The following is a 19825-nucleotide window of genomic DNA, read 5'->3' on the forward strand; positions in this document are numbered from 1 at the left end:
GCCTTTCCAGAATGCTTTCAAAACAAGCACTGCCTGTGTTCACGGGAGAAAAATCCTTGTGCTTTCCAGAAGAACCCTGGGTAACATGACCAGCTTTCGTACAAGACAGCACAGATCGACTGTCACCTTGTTAACAGGACCAGAGTTCCCTACTACAACCAAGCTTGTGCAAGGCATTTGACATTGATGTGCTTGAGCTGCGGCCGTGTGTCAGTGGGTTCACTGTTTTCATGTGCGTGTGTACAGTAGGCGTGTTTAATTTTCCATGTAGTCACTGCCCTTAAGTCTGGGACTTACCAACGGGTCTGGACCTGCTCTCCTCACTTCCAATTCAGTCTTGCGGGCTGCCAGTAATCCCTTGAGTACTGAGGGAAGAGGGGTTGGGCTGGCAGGGTGGGGGTGGTGATGGACTTGGTGTTAGGAGATAATTAAGAAATATCAGTATGGCGTGCATCCCTGCAGGTATGGTGCCGATAACTTGCTGTAGATTCTAGAATTCCCACATGCATGGAGAAACCTTGCAGAGCTCATTGCTCATCTTCAGTCAGACTATAGTCGTCCAGTGTAAACAGGCATCCACTGCTTGCCCAGAAATAGACCACACGCAACCGTCATTCACAGTGGTTTTCCACTAGTGAATCTCTATCCTGACACTGGACAGTTATTGCTGAATGCACAACCTGTGGTTTTGTAAAAATTAGCTGAAAGAAACATGTCGTGTGCTCTGTGCCTACTCATTGAGATACACGCCATTGGTGAGTGTCTCACTTTAAATACAACCTTAAAAAACATGGGCCTACAAGCATGAAATGCAGCAAAGGGAGTTTAAGTTATTTCAATCATAAATGTCCCAGAACTAAACATGTATAACAGTGATAAAAAACCATCTGTTATGTTTTTGTTTTAACATTATTCTGCATGTCAAAACAGTGATGGTATTCATATCCACATGTTTCAGTCTGTGCTCATTTTCTAAAATGTTCTCATGCATGCACCGACAAGTGGGAAAAAAAACACACCTAAACAACATAGGTCTCTGAAAAGGAAATACATTGCATGTCATTTTATTTTATTCACAAATATACTCCGCTATGAAGTGATAATTTAACATCAACGTTCAGTTCAACTATTTTAAATATCCAGAACTTCCAAACTGAAATGGTTAGTGCACTGTAAAAAAAATATGGTAAATTAAAAAGAAAAAGTTTGTTTCGTTTATTAAACATATCATGGGAGCTCAATTTATTGTTGTTATGTAAGTTATGCAAAGAGCATCGCACTTCAGATGGAAGTAGAAACTTGGCCTAAAGTAAAAGGCAATTTACTATGGTGATTTAAAAACAGGAAAAAAAACAGCAAATGTGTGTAATAAGTCTGCATGTCTTCCAAACCAACCCCACAACCACGTTCTCTGACCATCGACATCTAAAGACAACAAACTGTAAATCCAGAGATGGAGAAAAACATGGTGTCATCGCTCTCATCACAACCACTGGCATTACTCACGGCTTTGACAGCACAGGAGTTTTCATGTGAACAAGCTGACATGTAATTATGAACACAAACATAGTGATAAAAAGCCTTGCATTAAAAAATCTCATAGGTTAAAAAATAAACAAAGTAAAACTCATGGACATGTCCCATGAAAGCTTTCTTGTTTAGCATGCGACTCCAGTCCCTTTGTCAGACTTGGTTTCCCCAGGTTGGACTGTCCCTGTGATCGACTCATCCGTCACAGTGTAAATCAATCCAAACACACCAGGGTATTATTTTCCAGGAAAACCCCAACAACCACTGTCTTTCAAACACCTTCTACAATTGCAAAGCTCCATGGATTTCTGTGAAGTGCTCAGTCTTGGACATTTTGGTCCTTGAGTCCTTTGAAATTCTCTATGCACCTTTAAAATGATTTTAATCCCTTTCCATGTCAACCTCAAGCACTTTTGCACATACATATCAGCTTTCACTCCTTGAAAGATCTGCCCTTCCAACAAATAAATTAAATTAATTTCAAGAAAGATAGCTTTATTTTTGCAAAGGAAAAATATATACACATAGAAATAGAAAATATGATCACGGATATCAATGTAGAAAAGTCCATGCTTTGATGTGCACACAAATAATGACCAACGTTGCGGAGGGAAAGGCCAACCAAAGCGATCCTGATGATCCGTTGTCCACATTATTCATGTCGTCTTCTTTTTCTCAGTAAATGCTCCCCTCTATGGTCTGAAATACTTCTTTCATCTCTGTAGGTTTGAGAGGAGGCAGAGCAGTGGGCCATAATGTATGTTTAGCTACACTTGCAGGACTTCACAATCATATTAGACAGCTGTTCCACCTGAAAGTGAAAATTAACAGTAATGTAATGAGTCGTCTGAAAAATAACATTTTGTGTAAACATGTCATCTGAAGGAGAGGTGCACTGTGGCATGGATACCTTGTGTTGCCTGCCCACGTAGTACAGGATTGGCAGTGGCTCCAGGGACTGGGGAACACAGCAGGGCTGGGCAGAGGCTCCTGGGTTGTGATGCTTATACAAGGCCAAAATCTGACAAATATATTAGAGAAATGGAAAACAGAGAGAATGCAAATCAGAATAGAATCACCGATCAGAGTGCTTTAATCTTTCTTTCTCGAGTGCTTCAATTAAAATCTATGAAAAGTCCCCGCTTTTTTAGTGTAGACTTTATCATTAAAATATTGTTATCTAACACATGATCTCTTACTTCAACTGAGTAGACTAGGGCTATGTTCACTTTACCAGGCTGAAGACATTCAGCTCTAAATGTGGCACAAATTAAAAAATTTTCCAGGACTGACTCATCACTGAAATTCACTCACTTCACACACAGTCAGTCAGTCTCAGATGTGGTCAAATCCAATACATAACTGCTTCACAGCTTTGCAATATGAATGAGAATGGTTAGGTTGGAATCCATGTGGCTTTTGCATTCACACCCAAAGCACCAGACAGGGGAGATGACAACAATAACGCAGATCGTCAGCTGTTCACCATCTGCATGTGAATAGCTGCCCACGTGTTTGCCATCCCCCAGAGCAAAATTAATCGCGGGCACTGTATCCGTTTCAGTTTAAATACCATGACATACTATCAGTGTGCGCATGTCTGTTGTTTAGTATAAATGTTTTCACGCTAGCTATAGAGTACTTCAAATTCTGAATGTGAACTTCAAGATGAGTAATTCTAGTATGAGAAAATGATCAAACTGAGGACTGAGGCTAGAGGCTTGAAGTTTCCACCACACTGGTGCTTCTTCTTCAGACTTGATCTAGCGGAAAACAGATGAGGCTAAAAGGAATTCCAGTAGTTCTATAGGCACTGCGTTCATAAACAGTTATTTGATATTTTGGTTTAGAACAAAGTAATGGAACGACAAACCATAACCTCAGTGTGGCTGCAGTTTTGGTTTCAGTTCAAACCATTTCAATTAGGCCTGAAAGAAATTATTACTAAACAGTAGTTTGTGTGGGGATGTGAAATGTGTTTTTTATTGTCCAAACAGCAGAGAAATCTAAAATGTCATGTAAAACCATGTGAGTGCTGAGTTGCTCATGCAGATGAGTCGAATGATTAATCAGATATCACAACTGCTCATTTAAGCACTAATTTAAAGTCTCATCACAAGCTGCGGTGTCAATCATTCAGTCTTTCAATAACCAGAGGAAGAGAAAAGTTTCTCTCTACACCCTCAAGTCTCAGCTGTTCCTCATTAATCCACATTAAGGCACAGTGTTGCGCTATACCTGAGAATACTTGTTTTCAGCATTCCAGATGTAGGTGCAGGACCCCATGCAGTAGTTGGCGTGGTACCCTGTTGGCTTATGTATCCACTTCCAACCGAGATCTTTTCTGAAGTCAATGTACAAACTCCTCACACAACAAGTCTCCGTCTGCCTGTGCAGGAGAAAACAGGGAAGCATCTGTGAATTAGTGAATACGTCCTAGGATCAGTTGTTTTTTTCTGTGCATTTGGAAACACAATTCTGGCCCTGTAGCCCTCACCATCTAGTAACTAGAAATGACTGTATTTGGATGAGATGGTGGAGCTGCCCATATTTGTTTTTCTTTTGGTTTCAGTTGAGAGAATATCAGAATGATTGTAAAGTAAAACCTACTATCATCAACAACGACAAACCACAGACAGGAAGCTAAAATATCCTGGAAATATTTTTGTCTGTTAGTCTTTTTGAAGCGACCAGTGACTTATCTTGTCAAGTACGTTTTTAAAAAGGTCAACAAAATAAAATGCAAAAGAGCTATGTTACATGTAGGGTTGCTTACGCTGTACACGTGTCCTTCATCTCTGTGGAGCGTTTTTTGCGTGACGTGAGGTGGCTGCTGACATTCTGAGGGATGGACATCGTCAGAATGTACGGTGGTTGCTGCGTAAACTGTTGCAACGTTCCTATGTCGCCCCGATTACTTGTGATTCCAGAGATGGAAAAGCCAAAACTAGGATTTGCACTTGCGGCATCGTTAGTGCTTTGGCTGCATTCACAGAACAGCCGAAGTTCAAAACCCTGCTCATCATCTGGAAAACAGACATATAAGACAATGAGCAATGCAGAACTGTTTATTTTATCTATGAGGGTTATTATAAGATTAATAACCCTCATAGATAAATAAATAATATAATAAGATTGCACAAGGACTGAAAATAAACAAACGTGCAGAGAAGGGTTGAGCAGAGTACTATAAAAATTAGTCTTTATTATGGACAAACTGTGTTTTGAACTGTCTGCTGCTCCTCTTGCATTCAAACATTGATCTGAAGCTCATTTATGGGGCTGTTATGTAAGTGGTTTATTAATAAACAATAATAATAGCAAATTCTATTGATCCCAATCAATCCAAAAATTAAACCTGCCTTCACTTTAAGCCTCTCTGAACACGGAAACGGTGTTCTGACACGCTGATGTTCCAGCTCATCCCTGTACAGAGAACATGTGAGCACTAAACGCATATAGAGCTTGATTTATCTCACCGTCCCCTTTCAGCCAGTTCTGTAGGGTCTTTGTGACGTCAAAGGACAGCCATTTGTTCTTCGAATGGTTGGTGATGAAGCGGGATGTAAGATAGCGGGCTGACGTCCCCAGACCCCAATACAGCTCCACCCGCTGCTCAGAAAGTATGGAGGTTTGCTTGATGAGCATCCGTAACTCTGCACTGGTCAGAAGGCTGTAATCCCCCACACTGGACCGTATATCAGAGATGTTGAAGAACATTGGGATGCTTTTGGGGTTTCCAGCTGTGTTATTTTTACCTGTGTGATTTAAAACAGGCAAATACCTATTATGAGATTTAATATAACCACATGCAGGTTCAGACAAGAAACATATGGCATATTTGTGGATGTATCAAGGCACAATATGCCTTTTATAAAGATTGTTAGAAATGGAATGCAAATGGAAAACAGGCATGTGTGAGCCAACCTTAAAGACTGTATTTAGGACTGTATTTTTTTTTAATTCTTTTATTTTATAAAAAATGTAATTACTGACCACATTCAGGATGTTATGAATATTGTGTGAGGACTCTGTCTTTCGGTGTGTTTTTAATAGTTCGTGGACTGTAATTATCCATTATAAAATGTCATTTTGTTGTGTGTATGTACTGTGTACTTCTACGTGCTTACTGTGTACATCTATGTACTTCTTCTTTTTCTTCCTCTTCCCCTTCTTCCATTATTACTGTTTACTGAACTGCATTAACTATCCTCTACAAGACCAAATGTTTTTTTAAGTTGAGAAGTTCTAAGTTGAGATTTTTGGGGAAATATTTAACTGTAGAAGCTTGCTCTGTTCTGCTTTACAGCATTTAAAATAAAACACCAGTAGCATTTAATATTTAAGTAATTATTATAGGCGTACACTTGGTACAAGCATAATTGTAAAGTACTATAAAATGCAATACTGGCATATTTATTACTTGTTTTTCATAATTAAACCACACATAATGTTCTGTCGTAAATGTTTTCCTGCATGCACATTAATAAAATGAAATAGCTAAAATTACAGTGTTGCTCAATGATATTAACTGCAGCCAAACATTAATCTTTTCCAGCTGCTGTAAAGTTGACCATAGAGAGGTTTTTGTTTTCTTACTGTATCCTTGCCTATATATATGTAACTTTTATCCATTCCCCTGCCCGTATCATGACTGCAGGAACATTCCCTTGCAGAGCCTGACAAAAAACAGAACCAAGCTACTGGGGGTTTTAAACATCATAAATCTAGAGGAGCTACATTAAAACGGATTAGCTCGGACTGAGACGTGCAAAGATAGGAATAGGACGGCACATGATCGAGAGCGAAACCATGTAGTTAGAGAGTGAGAGAGGGTACAGAGAGGGAGGATGTGAGAGGGTTCATTCAAAGAACACAGCAAAGTTAAGAATGCTCTCATGAACATAACACACTTGTGAGGGGAGGAAGTGTGGGAGCGGGGGTGCAGTGGAATTGGAGATGTGTATCAATGGAGGCCAGGTCTGGCCTAGGCCCAAACCTTCTTCTCTGCCTCAGCCTGCCAAAGCCAGGATTCCGTGCCCTCAAATCCTGGAATTACTCTTTGACAACAGCTAAAACCTACCCTCACATACTGGAGAAGCAAAGTCAATCCAGGGTGTAGTAGGAGCTTCTATAGCTTGGCCTTTACTGTCAATAGTATCAGCAACTGTGCTGCTCTGGATGTGCCGTTTCAGCCCATTCAGTGGAGCCAAACTGAAACCGAAAAGAGCTGAAGTGAAGTGTAAAAGGAAATGTGATGACATTTTACTGGCTCCACTAAGAGCAGAACCAGGGGTTTAGTCGTAAGTTCATGAATGGAAAGGCTTTGAGTGCCGGAATAGAGTACGGTACGTGGACAGCACCACCGTACCATGCAACACCAAGCTCAGAAAATCATCTCCTGATAGTTAGAATAAACAGAGATAAGTTTATTAAGCCTGAGAGCCTCCACTCTTCCACATGGGGTAAAGTGAGCACTCTATCTGTGCACTAACGTGGGTGTGGGGGGGATTTGTGCGTTGAACCAGGGCCTATCTGCAGGTAAGCCGGGGACAGCTGTTGTGACAGGTAAGGAGACAGCTCTGTAATTACCAGTACCAGGAACCAGATTCCAGCAACAGTCTAAATACTTGCCTCCTTCATACGCTCAGCTCCACCCTCTCACAGCCCACTCATCAATGTCTTGTTTCCCTACCTTGCCTGTTTTACACATACTGCGCAACCCCCTTAACTGCTGCGCTCCCTGATAGCAGATTCATGTATCCTCAGATCTTACAATTACTTTGCAGGACTGAGTTAATTTCACTCCCAAATGGCACAAAATGGCTTGTTTCCCAAGGAGTAAAAAGCTGTCTCTGTGAACAAGAGGAGTGACATTTGGACCGACACCATGTCCCACAGGAGAGATACATTTGTGTACGCTCCGAGGAATGGCTGTGTGCTAAATGGCTGAAGGAATTTAGCCTAATCCACCACATAATTACTATAATGGTGACTACAACTATTAGGTTCTAAAATGTTGTACACACAAATATGCATCCCTTTTGGCTGTTTTAGGGTAGCAGGAAAGTTCTTATCTTCTAGAAAGAAAGAACCAAAATGGAACAAAACAGAAATGTTCAAAGTATTTACTCAGAAAGGAGAAGATGCTAAATTATATTTCATACCCACATGTGTCTTTTTCTTAATAACTATTTCTGCAAGGCCTGCAGACATACACTCATATGGTTGGTCTTTACTCCTTTGGGGAGGAGGTCAGCTGCTGTATGGGGGGGTTAAGACAGTGTATGGATGTTCTTTTGCATTCAGAGGTAGGAAACTCCTGATCCCCACGGGCACCACTTGCACCGGACCTGAGTCACTCAAGATCGCAGTGGCCATCAGCCTGCCTTCCTTCCTGCCAAGCTGCCCTATCACAAACATGCTGCAAACACACTGATAATAAGCTCAGGAAACCCAGCAAAAGAGGAGAGAGCAAATAAGAGAGAGGCAGAATGTGAGAGAGATAGGTAATTATGGACAGAGAGATGGAAATAAAAATGGTCAGAGTAAAAGAGAAAGAGATGTGATGGAGAACAAGTGGCAGGATCAAGACAAGGGAACCTAATGCTCATGTTACAGGAAACCCCCAATCCCTGAGGGACAGGGAGAGTGGGAGAGAAAAAGAGAAAATGAATGAGACCGGGTGAGGGTGAGGGAGTGCATTTCATGTCTTCTCTCATCTAATTTTCCATTTTTCTTCGTGCTCTTTGTTTTGCATCTAACCAGATTGAAATCTTGCCTTTTAATTTTAATGCTCCTTTGTTCTCTTTGTTCTGCACACTCCCAAGCATGGACCATCCACTCAAATCTGTCTTTTGAAGTGGTGGATAAAGGAGGGATAGTGAGGATACCTACCTGATAGGGAGAGGAGTATAGGCATGCAGGGAACAATGAAGCAAAGAAACATATTTAAAAAAAAACGTGTTTATCATAACAGTTTGGAGCCATTGCACAATTACAACCAGGGTGTTGGCTCAACAGCCTATGCAGGCTAGCCAAACAAACAGCCCTAATAAAGCAGTAAAAATGCCATGGATACCACAAAAGCAACACAGAGCATCAGACCAGATGCAACACTCGGTCCCACTAACTTGTAACGCCTGTGCTCTCTGAACCCGTCAAGCTGCCTGAAGATGCTGGATGAAGATCAGAGAGAATACACATGTTGAGAGAATTTATAGTGAGATTGGAAAAGACACCAGCTATCAGGAAAATTCTGGTTAATTTGGGATGTAGCTGCCAATTTTATCTATCCCAGGGAGTGCTTTAAGGTTTATTTGTACTCATTTGTGGTGGGCCAACAAAATGACAGAGTAAAATACTGGTTTTGCACAATAAACTGAAATTTATATGCTGTAGGAGCCAAAGGACACCTGTTGAATTTCATTTTCTTTAGCATTTGTTAGTAAGGAAGAACGAGTATTTTTCAAAATGGACAGAACATCTCAAAGATCTGTGCTTGCATGTGTGTGTGTGTGTGTGTGCGTGTGTCTTGTGTGTCTTGTGCAATGTCTCTCAAGTGCCAGTAAATAATTGTAGGAGTACAAATTACAATCATATTAAGCTTTCAACAACTGGCTCCACTCCTGAAAATGGTTTTCCATGTTTGCACATTACATGTTGTCACTGTGAGTTATTTAATACTTACTGGTCATGTTGAACTTGTGCAGTACTTTGGAGAAATACTCTTCCTCCTCCTGCTCTGTGGAGATGAGTGTCTGGACTTCAGCCTGCTGCTCCGTCAGCATCTCCTTGGTGCTGTTGTAGAGGGACAACAGGGGGGTGGGGATCACCTCCTCGTCTCCAGCCTGCTCCGCCTCAGGCTCCTTTGACAAGCGCAGTTTGCTGAGGATCTGACTCCTGATGGCCTCAATTCTTTTTTTCTTCACCATCTCCAAGTCCAGCGTTTTACACGTAGACATGCCACTTACTCTTCCCATCATGTATACAACCATGAGAGTCAAGAATGCCAGCTCCATGGTGCCAATCTGACTGCTCGCAATCTCACTTCTTGGGAAACCCTCTCTCACCCTTCTTCAAACTGCTCGCCTCTGACTGGGGGTTGCTTAGGGAAAAGTGAATCACTCTGTAGAGAGGTGTGAGTGATGCAAGGTGTTTACACACAGCTGAACAATTAAAGCAGTGTGGAGAGTTTTGGAATTTCAGGGCTAGTAGTGTCACCGTTGTCACTGCTGCTGTGAAAACCATTTAACATGTACGCCTTCTTGCAGAAAAGCGAGTGTAGAGAATCCCAGTGGACAGACAGGCATCAAGTGATGAGCTGGCTTCTGACTCACAGCCTCACAGGTAACACAATGACACCCAAGACGCTGAAGCGGAGCTGTCAAATGCTACCAGAGCGTTTTACAGCACCCATCAAAATAATCTACTGATATTCAGATACAGTACTTAACAAAGATGGTTCTGCATTCACGGATCAGCTGGTGATTGATGTGACTTCAAGTTTCCACCTGCAATATTATATTGAATCCTGTCCTATTCAAAGCGCACGTGCTGGTTTTATCTCCATGTGTCAGCTCAGTGTGTATTGCTGTCCAGGCAGTGTGAAGGGAGCTATATAACATCAAAAACAGAAATGAGCGTGCTTCCTGTTCTTGTCACATAAGGTCTGTTCACGTCATTCAGAACTACTGTACTGGACATTGAATGAATATATCAAATAGAGCTCTTCTAAATATCTCTATGGATGAAAAAGTAACAACGTTAAAAACGGATTTTTTAGTGGAAAGAAAATGGCGTTCCTATTTCTCTCTTCTGTATTTTAATCAGATGACCTCTGGCTTCCTTTACAGCCCCGATAAATCTCTGGGGTTTTTAATCAGCCCACTGTTAATTCACAGTGCATGGAAAGAAAGACTGGCGTAGTATCTAAAAATCTAACTTTTTATATAGGTCACAAAAATATGAAACATGCAGTCAAGCCATGAGGAAATATTCCTACAGAGAAACATCTAATAAAGTTGCATTGCTCTCCTCTCTGACTACCCTTTTTTTAACAGCATGTGATCTGTGTACAACTGCAGTTCAAAAGAAATCAGTTTCAACACAACAGGCTCAATCCTAACTCACACACTGAACAGTCACTTGAAACATTTATTCATTCTCAAACACAGTAATATAATACATATGCGGTCTCTGTATATAAATTTTGGGATGAAAACAGCTCAAAATAAGGGTGCCGTCAGAAGATCAGCAGAAGTCACCTCCTGTCAATCAAACACTATCTCCCTGTAATAAAATGTGAAGTTTGACACACCTCTTAAAATAAGTGTACCATCCGGACACAGCAGCAGTGATGACAGCAGTAGCACAAGTAACAGTCCCTCTTAGCGTAACGCTGATTTGGGTATGAGGTCGTAGTTTTGTCTTTGTCCTCTGCTCTCTCTACCCATCCATCGGTATCACCTCATTTATACCCTCTGCAGCTCCTTCACACCTTCCCTATTGAGTCTCCTCTGACACGACTCTCTATTTGCACCTCTGTTAAACTCCCTGTCTCTCCCTTTCTCCCTATGTGCGCTCTCTCCTGGTGCTTGTCAGAGCTTGCTGGTGACAAAGTGATTTGTGGGAGCTCTGAGCTCAACTAACTTTCCTCTTGCACTCACTCGTTCTGCCTCTATCTCTCTCGTTCACCCTCAAACTCGTCTTTTTTTTCTGGTTCCTGTTACTCGTCTAATAGAGCAGCAGCTCTCCGCCCAGGAAATGAGGGTAACGGCCACAGTGTAAAACATCTGCTGTTTAACAGAGCTGTACTGCCTACCCTGTGTCCAATTCAGGAAGCCAGGAGCTGAACACACTGAATAACTGACTGTAGAGACTCTCACACTCCCCAGCTTGTGTGCCTCTGAAAAAATGATGACTGACATGTCAGCAAGCCTTTCATGGCACTACTGTCCCGCAACACAGACATACATTTATGTGTTGGCTGTTAAGGTGGAAAAAAACAACAACAACACTGTGACACCGTGTTTGAAAGTAGAACAGTGACTTTCAAGGGATGGAGAGCAAACAGGGCTTAACTATGTGAAGGGTCTGGGTGTTATTTAGAAGCTGTATTGTTTATTTTCAAAAGGAAGAGAAGACCTAAACAGTCCAGGGATGGTTTAAATCTCTCTGAAGGATGAGTCAACAAGGAAATAAAATAGTAAATTACCTTTTTCGCATTTGGGTTTTTAAAAATCTTTCTTCTTTGTGTTTCCTGCGATGATCTCATTTACTGGAAAAGTTTTGAGGAATCAGCCATTGATGAAACACTGACAATAAAAAGAAAACATTTAAAATGGGGAAACACAAGGTAATAGTCCCCTAAAATACCCACAATAACAGAACATACTGATCCTCACAAAAATACCATTGGCAATTTATCTCACATTGTCAACCCCTATGTATCCTATTAATAAAATGAGAGGTACTTAAAGAAGGATGAGAGAACAAACTGGGTGTAATCATTTGTCAACAAGTATTACTCAAACTTGTCTTGAGCTGTGTGAGCCTAGATGTGTACTGCCACCAGGTGGTAAGGAATGGTCTATCATTTCTTTTATGCATTGTAATCTTTCTGTCATGTGCGAAGCAGGTAAGAAGCAAAATAACAAAAATATAAACATGAAAATGGCACGGAAGTATTCCTCCGTGCATTCCCATTGTCTTCGCATTAGCAGTTACATTTTTGTCAGAGATGATGAACCTTTTTTTCCTTTGAAATATGGTGAAATTCAAAACCTCAGCCTTAGAGTGTCATTGGAGGACATAAAACTTTATTTCTTTTTGTAACATTTGCTAAAAAGTTTCAATATTGTAGAAAATCAAATGACACAACGGATCACATGCTCGATGAAGGGTTAACTGTCTGTATACCAACATAAAATTAAAGTATCTGAAGGTCCCAGTCAAACAAAGGATCAAATAAAATAAGCAATATTACTGTTCTTGATATGAACATAAAGCCTGATTGGAAATCAGAAGTTGATCTGCTCTCCATTGGCCTCTCATTTCTTTTCCCACTCATTCAGTAAAACCCACATGTCTTCCCAGTCTGCCATGGGGCATTTCATACCCTTCACCACATGGCCTCGATGCCAGCACGCCACGGTGTCTGTACACACAAGAGTGCAACATGGTCTGCATTCCCATCAGTCCCTGAACGCTCCCTGTGATTCTGAAAAAGATGTAATAGAACTTTGGCAAACATCAAAATCTCTGAGCCAGAGGAGGCAGAGAGGGAACAATACTTACAGTCCACAGTGAGAACAGTCTGGTAATCATTCTACCACATCACAGATGATATAACACCTAATATCTGTGGAAGTGTAACATGATGCCATAGTGTCCACCTACTGGATTTAGATCCACATAATATGTGAAACAGAAATATATTATTGATCTGTTCATGTTATGGCGCTGAGCATTGGAATGAGTGTTGCTGTGGAACATGGTTCAAGGCATGCTGCTGTTCCATTTAATAATAATCAGGGGTGGAAGGAGCACTGAGATACTTTACTCAAGTAAAGTAGTAATACAAAATTAATTTTTAAAAAAATGCTGAATTACACAATCCCAATAAAGTAGGAATTCGTCAAAACTTCAAAAAGTAATGACCCACTTATGCAAGTGAATGGTTGCTGACAATGGCATTTACAATTACATGAATGTTTAAACACTCATTTTATTGTTGGACATAACGCGACAAATCAAATTTTGGAATAGAATTTACCAAGAACCATTAAAATGTATTCAAATATGTATTAGATACAGTATATTGTACTAGATATATTCTATGTGAGTGATCGTAAAATGAATGGGATCATTAAAATATCTAAATGTCATCTGTGAATCATCAGTTCATTTACATTTTTGAAAAGTTCAATAAGGTTAAAGGTAAACAAATTTACAACTGAAGTGTAAATATTAATACTAATATTAATTGGAATTCTCTTTTTAGTAGCCTACATGATAGAAGCTGTATTATTTTAGACATCTTATGAAAAAGTAATACATGCAACCCTTAGTTCCAATCTTCACCTCAGTTATTTTGTTATTTTATCTTAAACTCCCCTTAAATTCTCTATGTGAAGTTATATTGTTAAATTTGGCCAAACTATAATAAATTTGTATCTGATACATTCAAAAACACAAGAACAGTACTTACATTAAAGTTTGTTTGTTTACTTCTTCTTTACTTACTTTTTGTTTTTGCTGTCTGGTCAGAAATGCTAACTTCAAGCTGACAGATAGCAGTATCCTTCCGCCCAAGTAGGCAGCACTTATCAATAACATTGTCAACTAAACTACGTCATTAACGTTTGTATGGAATATTTCCGATATCTTAGAGGCCAACCTTAATATATTCATCTGTTTTATTCCCCTTTACCTTACAGACTACTAAATTAGACTGAGTAGGTAGCAGTGACTAAGTTGAATAATGACTGAATCATTCATTCGGACTCGGCCCTGTAACCTTCCGCGATCGTCTGACAGTCGGAGCTGTTACCTTGGTTACAACACTGGCTAACTTACGCAGTGGGTTCTGTGAATTGGTGTTCTGCGTCATTCTGATGCAGGTTTTACTTTTGTAACGCGTAGGGTCACCGAAACGAGTACCTGGTATTTCATTTAATGAATATAAGAGAGAAAGTTTCATCCTGAAAGTCATTCAAAATTAGAACTTCTACGGGTTTAGTGGACGGTGCGGAAAGGTAAATAATATCACCCAGGGTTACCGAGGCAGTGGCGACGCGCAGGACGACCAACGACGGAGGGAGTGAAGGCAGTAGAAGGAACAGCGAGAGACCTTTGAAATCTTCAGGTAGTTCTGGTGACTTCTGCTGGATTTAAATCATCTGCACATCTGCTGTTGACGAGTGGATGAAGATCCTGTCAGGGTGTGGACAGGTAAGTGTGCACCTCAGGGTGTAGGGGGGTGTCATCATGAGTCAGTCTTCAATCCATCATCAATCCATTGTCGAAGTAATTTGGGTAATGATGGAAGTAATAAATGATGATGAGGATGAGGATGAAAATGGTGATGATGATGATGATGATGATGATGATGATGGTGATGATGATGATGATGATGATGATGATGGTGATGATGATGATGATGATGATGATGATGATGTGTTTCCATGTGTTTGTCTCTTGATAGGTGACAGGTTATTGCCCAATGGAGAAATATGAAAAACTGGCAAAAATCGGTGAGGGGTCTTATGGTGTGGTGTTCAAATGCAGACACAGAGACACAGGGCAGATAGTCGCCATCAAGAAATTTGTGGAATCGGAGGATGACCCGGTCATTAAAAAGATTGCACTACGAGAAATACGTATGTTAAAGGTAAGGAGGGATTGTTATCACCAGTTGGTATCAGGTTTGCTCACATCTACAACCACAGTGGGGGAAATTCTCAGGTACACATACTGTATAGCGTGCACTCAAGTTGTTATTTCAAGTCATTTTGGTAGTAAAGTGTCTTAAATACAGTATTTATTATTATTTGTTGATTTATTGTGATAATTTGTCATGCTCTCCTCGGCCCTGCAGCAGCTGAAACATGTGAATCTGGTCAATCTGCTGGAGGTATTCAGGAGGAAAAGGCGGCTCCACTTAGTGTTTGAGTTTTGTGAGCAGACGGTCCTCAATGAGCTGGACAGACACCCTCGAGGGTGAGTCAGGGACAACGCCTGAAAAACACTGTTGTCTTCTGTCACATGATCTGTTGAAGCATTGTTGAGTTGGATGAAAAGCTCTTTGCTAACTAATCTGAAATAGACCAGTGATTTGATTATATATTTTGTAGACACTTAATTCATGATAGAAGTGAAGTGGTTGAATCCAAGAGTACAGTACTTGAATTTTTACTTTGCTTCAGAACAAATTTGAAACACTAGTTTTTTACCTTGGTGCTTCACTTTCAAGCTACTTAATTCTTTCGATTCACTTCAGACAGCTAAATTACCCCACTACCTTGTTATGCCTAAGTAATCAGATTAGGATTTTAAAGAGAAAAGATATGAATCAGTACTGATGCCATGTTAAGGATTAAGTAACTGTACTATTAGTTTAGATGCATTAATAATATTACATAATACTATGAGCAGATTATTCTCAGTATATTACTGAACTAAAATGATTATGTATCTTAACTTTGACTTAAAGCAATTAAAAAGACATTTAGTTATATTGGAAGTTTTCTTTACATTCTTGTATTGTTACCTCAAGCATCTATTCTTCCACTACTGCAAAAACTGGCCAGAAGGTATGTGCAAAAACTTAAGTTCATGCTGTCTACAGAAAGGAAAAGAGTTAGCATGGAGTTCAGGATCTTTCATGGAGATTTCAAAGGTTTGTGTGTGTTGTCACACCATAAGACATTAGCTTTTTAGTTGTCATGTGTAATGTCAGCAAGTGTAGATCATAATTGTTGAATGCTGAACATATTTCTTTTCTCATAAGGCTATGCAGCAGAAACTCTAGTTGCTTATGAAAACAAAGGCGGTGTTGGTATTACAGATTGGCCTAAGGTTACCTGGGTGACAAGTGGGCCGTGCAAAGCAACACTCTTCTTTTGTAATGGAATACTAGACGAGGAAAACATGACGGGTAAGTTAGTGGTTTTGTTCTTCAATAACACGTCTTCCTTTCTCTCCATGCAGGTTAGCTGAGGCTGAGCTGAAAAGCATCGTGTGGCAGACACTGCAGGCCGTTAACTTTTGCCACAAGCATAACGTCAGTATTTTTTTTAATTTGGTGATGATTTTTCTGTGAATTTCATTTGTCATAGTGTGATTTCTTTTTTATAATTTCAGATAGACTTTTACATGATTTCCTTAAAATAAAATTGAAAGCCAGTATTTACACTTAAGTAATACTTTACTCCAGTCCAGCAGTCTTCTATTTCTTGTATGATACATTAAATGGACAAAGTTCAAAGCTTCACTTCAAACTAATGTCAATTTATATACTACGTATTGTCCTCTCATTTTGTTTGAAATGATTTAAACCTACTGTATATATATGAACAACCTGAATATAACTAGCTCAGCTTTCAGTGTGGCATACACTGTTGATCCAGAATATATCTGTCTAAATATTGTTCTAGTTCTTCTCTGTTGCTAAACGACTGAGCGTTAAATCCATGAGTGTGATTTACATTGCAGTGCATCCACCGCGATGTCAAGCCAGAGAACATCCTCCTCACCAAAACCGGAGTCATCAAGCTCTGCGACTTTGGCTTTGCCCGCATTCTCAGTAGGTCATCCTGAGAGCCAGTGCGTTCATGTACATTTAGTGTCAATGCACCTCTAATGACTTATTCAACACGGCTGATGGCCTCCTCACTTTCAGTGTTTTGATGAAGGCATTGCAAAGAGGTGTATTCAGCCAGTTAGTGCATCCCTCTGTAATGTGTATGTTTACCCTTCCTGCTTTAGGTTCCAGTGTTATGTTACCATGCATTAACATGGAGTCATGTAGTCACTCTCAATGTCCTGTAATCCTCTCCTCTACAACATATGTGTTATTTAGTGTTCACTATGTAGTGTTTAAGTGTACGCATGTTGGTACAAGTTGTCTCCATCTGTCTGTGTGTCTCAGCAGGACCAGAAGATGACTATACTGACTATGTGGCGACTCGCTGGTACCGGGCCCCTGAGCTACTGGTGGGAGACACTCAGTACGGGCCCCCTGTAGACGTGTGGGCTCTGGGTTGTGTCTTTGCTGAGCTGCTACATGGAAATCCACTCTGGCCTGGGAAGTCTGATGTCGATCAGCTTTACCTCATCCGAAAAAATCTCGGTACACTGAACAGATGACATCAATGTCCCAGACAAATCTATGTGCGGATGCACGTTCAACTCATTGTTTATTTGTGACCAAAGATATTTTCTATTTTATCCAAAGGCATTAGGTCAAGTCAACTGGACTTATAGAAAGTTAATTGAATTAATGCCTTTGGATAAATGTAACCTGGATGAATGAGAACCTTCACAAATACTGTAATCTTCTTTGTATCTTGTGTTGGATTTCTTTGCATACACATTACAAATTGCACAATCTGTCTTAACAGTAGACAGAAAACCATACAGATAAGTATGTGATAAAGGACACACGTTTTTTTTGTGTGAATCGAACAGGTAAACTGTGAAGGCATTCTTAAATATTCACAAATTTCACAGAACAGGCAACTTTTCCTTTCTTATGCTGGACTTTGTTATTAGTGGTTTTTTGAGCCCTTGTATCTACAGATGACTTTGCTGTAATTTAAAGAGATAACTCCTGAACCTATAACAAATGTTTTAGATCTTACCTCAGCAATTTGTAAAATTGATCTGTTTTTGATTTTTCTGGAATTTCCACAAATACACAATTTTGAAGATACTTTTATATTGCTAACCTCAGGTGACCTGATCCCTCGCCATCAGCAGGTCTTTCGCTCTAATGTTTTCTTCAGTGGAGTCAGTATTCCAGAACCTGACACGACAGTAAGAGTCTTGTTACCATTAGGATTGCATGTCCTCCACCGGACAAGTGAAGAAGTGTCTTTGATCTGTCATTTACTTTTTCTCTTAGGAGCCCTTGGAAAAGCGCTTCCACGGAGTGTCTCTTCATGCCCTCAAGGTCATGAAGGCAGGTTATCTTCATGTGGAATACAGCCTGACTGATACTGGAATGGCTTTAGATACAATAGAGTACTGTATGTCCGTAGTGCAGAAAACCTTACATAACCGATTATAAAAACCTTTGACACACAATACTTTAACTACATATCTAAGTCAAAACTTTAAAAATCACAAGTTTAAAAGAAGATAATTTAAAGTATCCTTTTTGGGGAAAAAAGATGAATAAATGCATTCACAAATTGGTAGAAAAATCTGGATATTACATCAGCACTGAAAAGAACTGAACAATTAGTCAAGGTATCATAATGTGCAATTTTAAAAGGAGCTGTAATTTGGTAATAGTAAAATATATCACAATTCATCATTTTAAATGATGCACTATTATAGATACCCCTGCAAACAAATTAGATCCTCCAGACATGAGGAAACATGATTGGTTACTATTAAAAAAAATAAAATAAAAAATCCAAATAAATAATTGACTTACTCTGAAGTATCAAATATTTCAAGTTACCAACGGTCAATACAAAGTCAGCGTGTCCTTGCGTACACAGTCATGTCTGGTGATGGACCCCAGCCTGCGGCTGTCGTGTGAAGAGTTGCTGGAGCTGCCGTACTTCCACGAGGACGGAGGAGCTATCTGGGGCCGCGATACTGAGCGCCCAGGTAGACGACATGAGAAAGGCTCCCGGCGTAGGCAGGCGGGGGTGAGTGAAAAACAGTTAAATTATGAAAGTAATCACCCCATGACCTTTTTGATAATTATTGATTTTCATAGCCAGACACCCTGATAAAGCACAATCTCAGTTTAAAATAGTTTTGATGGAAAGGCTCAGGAGAAAGTTTAGGTAACATTTTTTTTCTCTCTAGGCTCAGTACTTGCCTCAGTTACTGAACAGCAACAGCTCACCAGCTCCAGATGTGAAGAAACAGGTGAAGCATAAATATCACCTGCCCAACATTTAATGAAGTACAAGCTGATCTTCAGGTTTGTGGTTGAACTGAGACAGCTGTATATGAGCTTTTCCCTACGCAGTCTGAATTCAGTTTCATGTTGGTGTGACTGTTAGACTGTATTTTAATTAATTTTCACTACACATATTTGTCATTAAATTTGAATATGTTTTACACTGTACATGTTAGTTAAAGCAGTGTTTCCCAACTGCTATGCGCTGATGTGCCGTGAAAGGAAATGCTATTGTTGATGGTGTTTTTTGGACCAATTAAGCGAAATAGGATTATTGTCAGCGACACACCTGACGTTCTCTGACGACACAGCGGCTGGGAAACACTGAGTTAAGGCATTAGGTTTCAGGTTAAGTAACACGCTCATAAGTACTGTACTAAAGAAAACAGTGTCAGCGCCTATAACACTGTTCACCAGATGAACTGATCACTACATACATCTACATGATCATAGTTAAGCATCACCAGTGTGCCATTGTCACCTTCACTGACAACAACTGAACCCCATGCAGGTTTATGCTGACTGCAAAGTATGTGATTCATGCAAGGATTTATCTATTAAACAAAGTCTATAAATTGTGTGTTTTATCATATCTATGTTCTCAATATATTTTATTATAACAATAAAGAAATGATTGTGGTAATAGTTTCA

The 19825-nt window shown here is 39.9% G+C and overlaps 2 protein-coding genes across 3 annotated transcripts; one reads left to right on the top strand and one right to left on the bottom strand.

The window, feature by feature from the left end:
* Window positions 1-1033: 1033 nt before the first annotated feature.
* On the bottom strand, window positions 1034-11245 carry tgfb1a (transforming growth factor, beta 1a). Of its 2 annotated transcripts, XM_068317485.1 has the most exons (7): window positions 9221-11245; window positions 8664-8708; window positions 5010-5288; window positions 4307-4556; window positions 3769-3919; window positions 2441-2551; window positions 1034-2341 (listed from the first exon to the last, which is right to left on the bottom strand). In XM_068317485.1, exons 1-7 carry the CDS (start codon window positions 9549-9551, stop codon window positions 2294-2296), a joined length of 1215 nt encoding a protein of 404 aa, XP_068173586.1. In that variant the 5' UTR covers window positions 9552-11245; the 3' UTR covers window positions 1034-2293. The 2 variants fall into 2 exon arrangements, with proteins under 2 accessions (XP_068173586.1, XP_068173587.1); XM_068317486.1 differs by lacking the exon at window positions 8664-8708 and having other exon boundaries at window positions 9221-11243.
* Window positions 11246-14429: 3184 nt separating this feature from the next.
* Window positions 14430-19699, top strand: LOC137596894 (cyclin-dependent kinase-like 1). The gene is made up of 10 exons (XM_068317684.1): window positions 14430-14484; window positions 14738-14923; window positions 15131-15252; window positions 16243-16315; window positions 16747-16837; window positions 17183-17383; window positions 17987-18069; window positions 18158-18214; window positions 18762-18914; window positions 19078-19699. Exons 1-10 carry the CDS (start codon window positions 14458-14460, stop codon window positions 19171-19173), a joined length of 1089 nt encoding a protein of 362 aa, XP_068173785.1. The 5' UTR covers window positions 14430-14457; the 3' UTR covers window positions 19174-19699.
* Window positions 19700-19825: the final 126 nt, after the last annotated feature.

This window comes from Antennarius striatus, chromosome 6 (genome assembly GCF_040054535.1).
Source record: "Antennarius striatus isolate MH-2024 chromosome 6, ASM4005453v1, whole genome shotgun sequence".
Taxonomy (NCBI): Eukaryota; Metazoa; Chordata; class Actinopteri; order Lophiiformes; family Antennariidae; genus Antennarius; species Antennarius striatus.

Coding starts and splice junctions, on each gene's coding strand:
- LOC137596894 (XM_068317684.1), top strand. CDS start 14,458: ATGAAGATCCTGTCAGGGTGTGGACAG. Junction 15,253..16,242: donor CTGGACAGACACCCTCGAGG/GTGAGTCAGGGA, acceptor CTCTCCATGCAG/GTTAGCTGAGGCTGAGCTGA. Junction 17,384..17,986: donor CCTCATCCGAAAAAATCTCG/GTACACTGAACA, acceptor TGCTAACCTCAG/GTGACCTGATCCCTCGCCAT.
- tgfb1a (XM_068317485.1), bottom strand. CDS start 9,551: ATGGAGCTGGCATTCTTGACTCTCATGGTTGTATACATGATGGGAAGA. Junction 8,709..9,220: donor GCACAAGTTCAACATGACCA/GTAAGTATTAAA, acceptor ATCTTCATCCAG/CATCTTCAGGCAGCTTGACG. Junction 4,557..5,009: donor GAACTGGCTGAAAGGGGACG/GTGAGATAAATC, acceptor TCTGTTTTCCAG/ATGATGAGCAGGGTTTTGAA.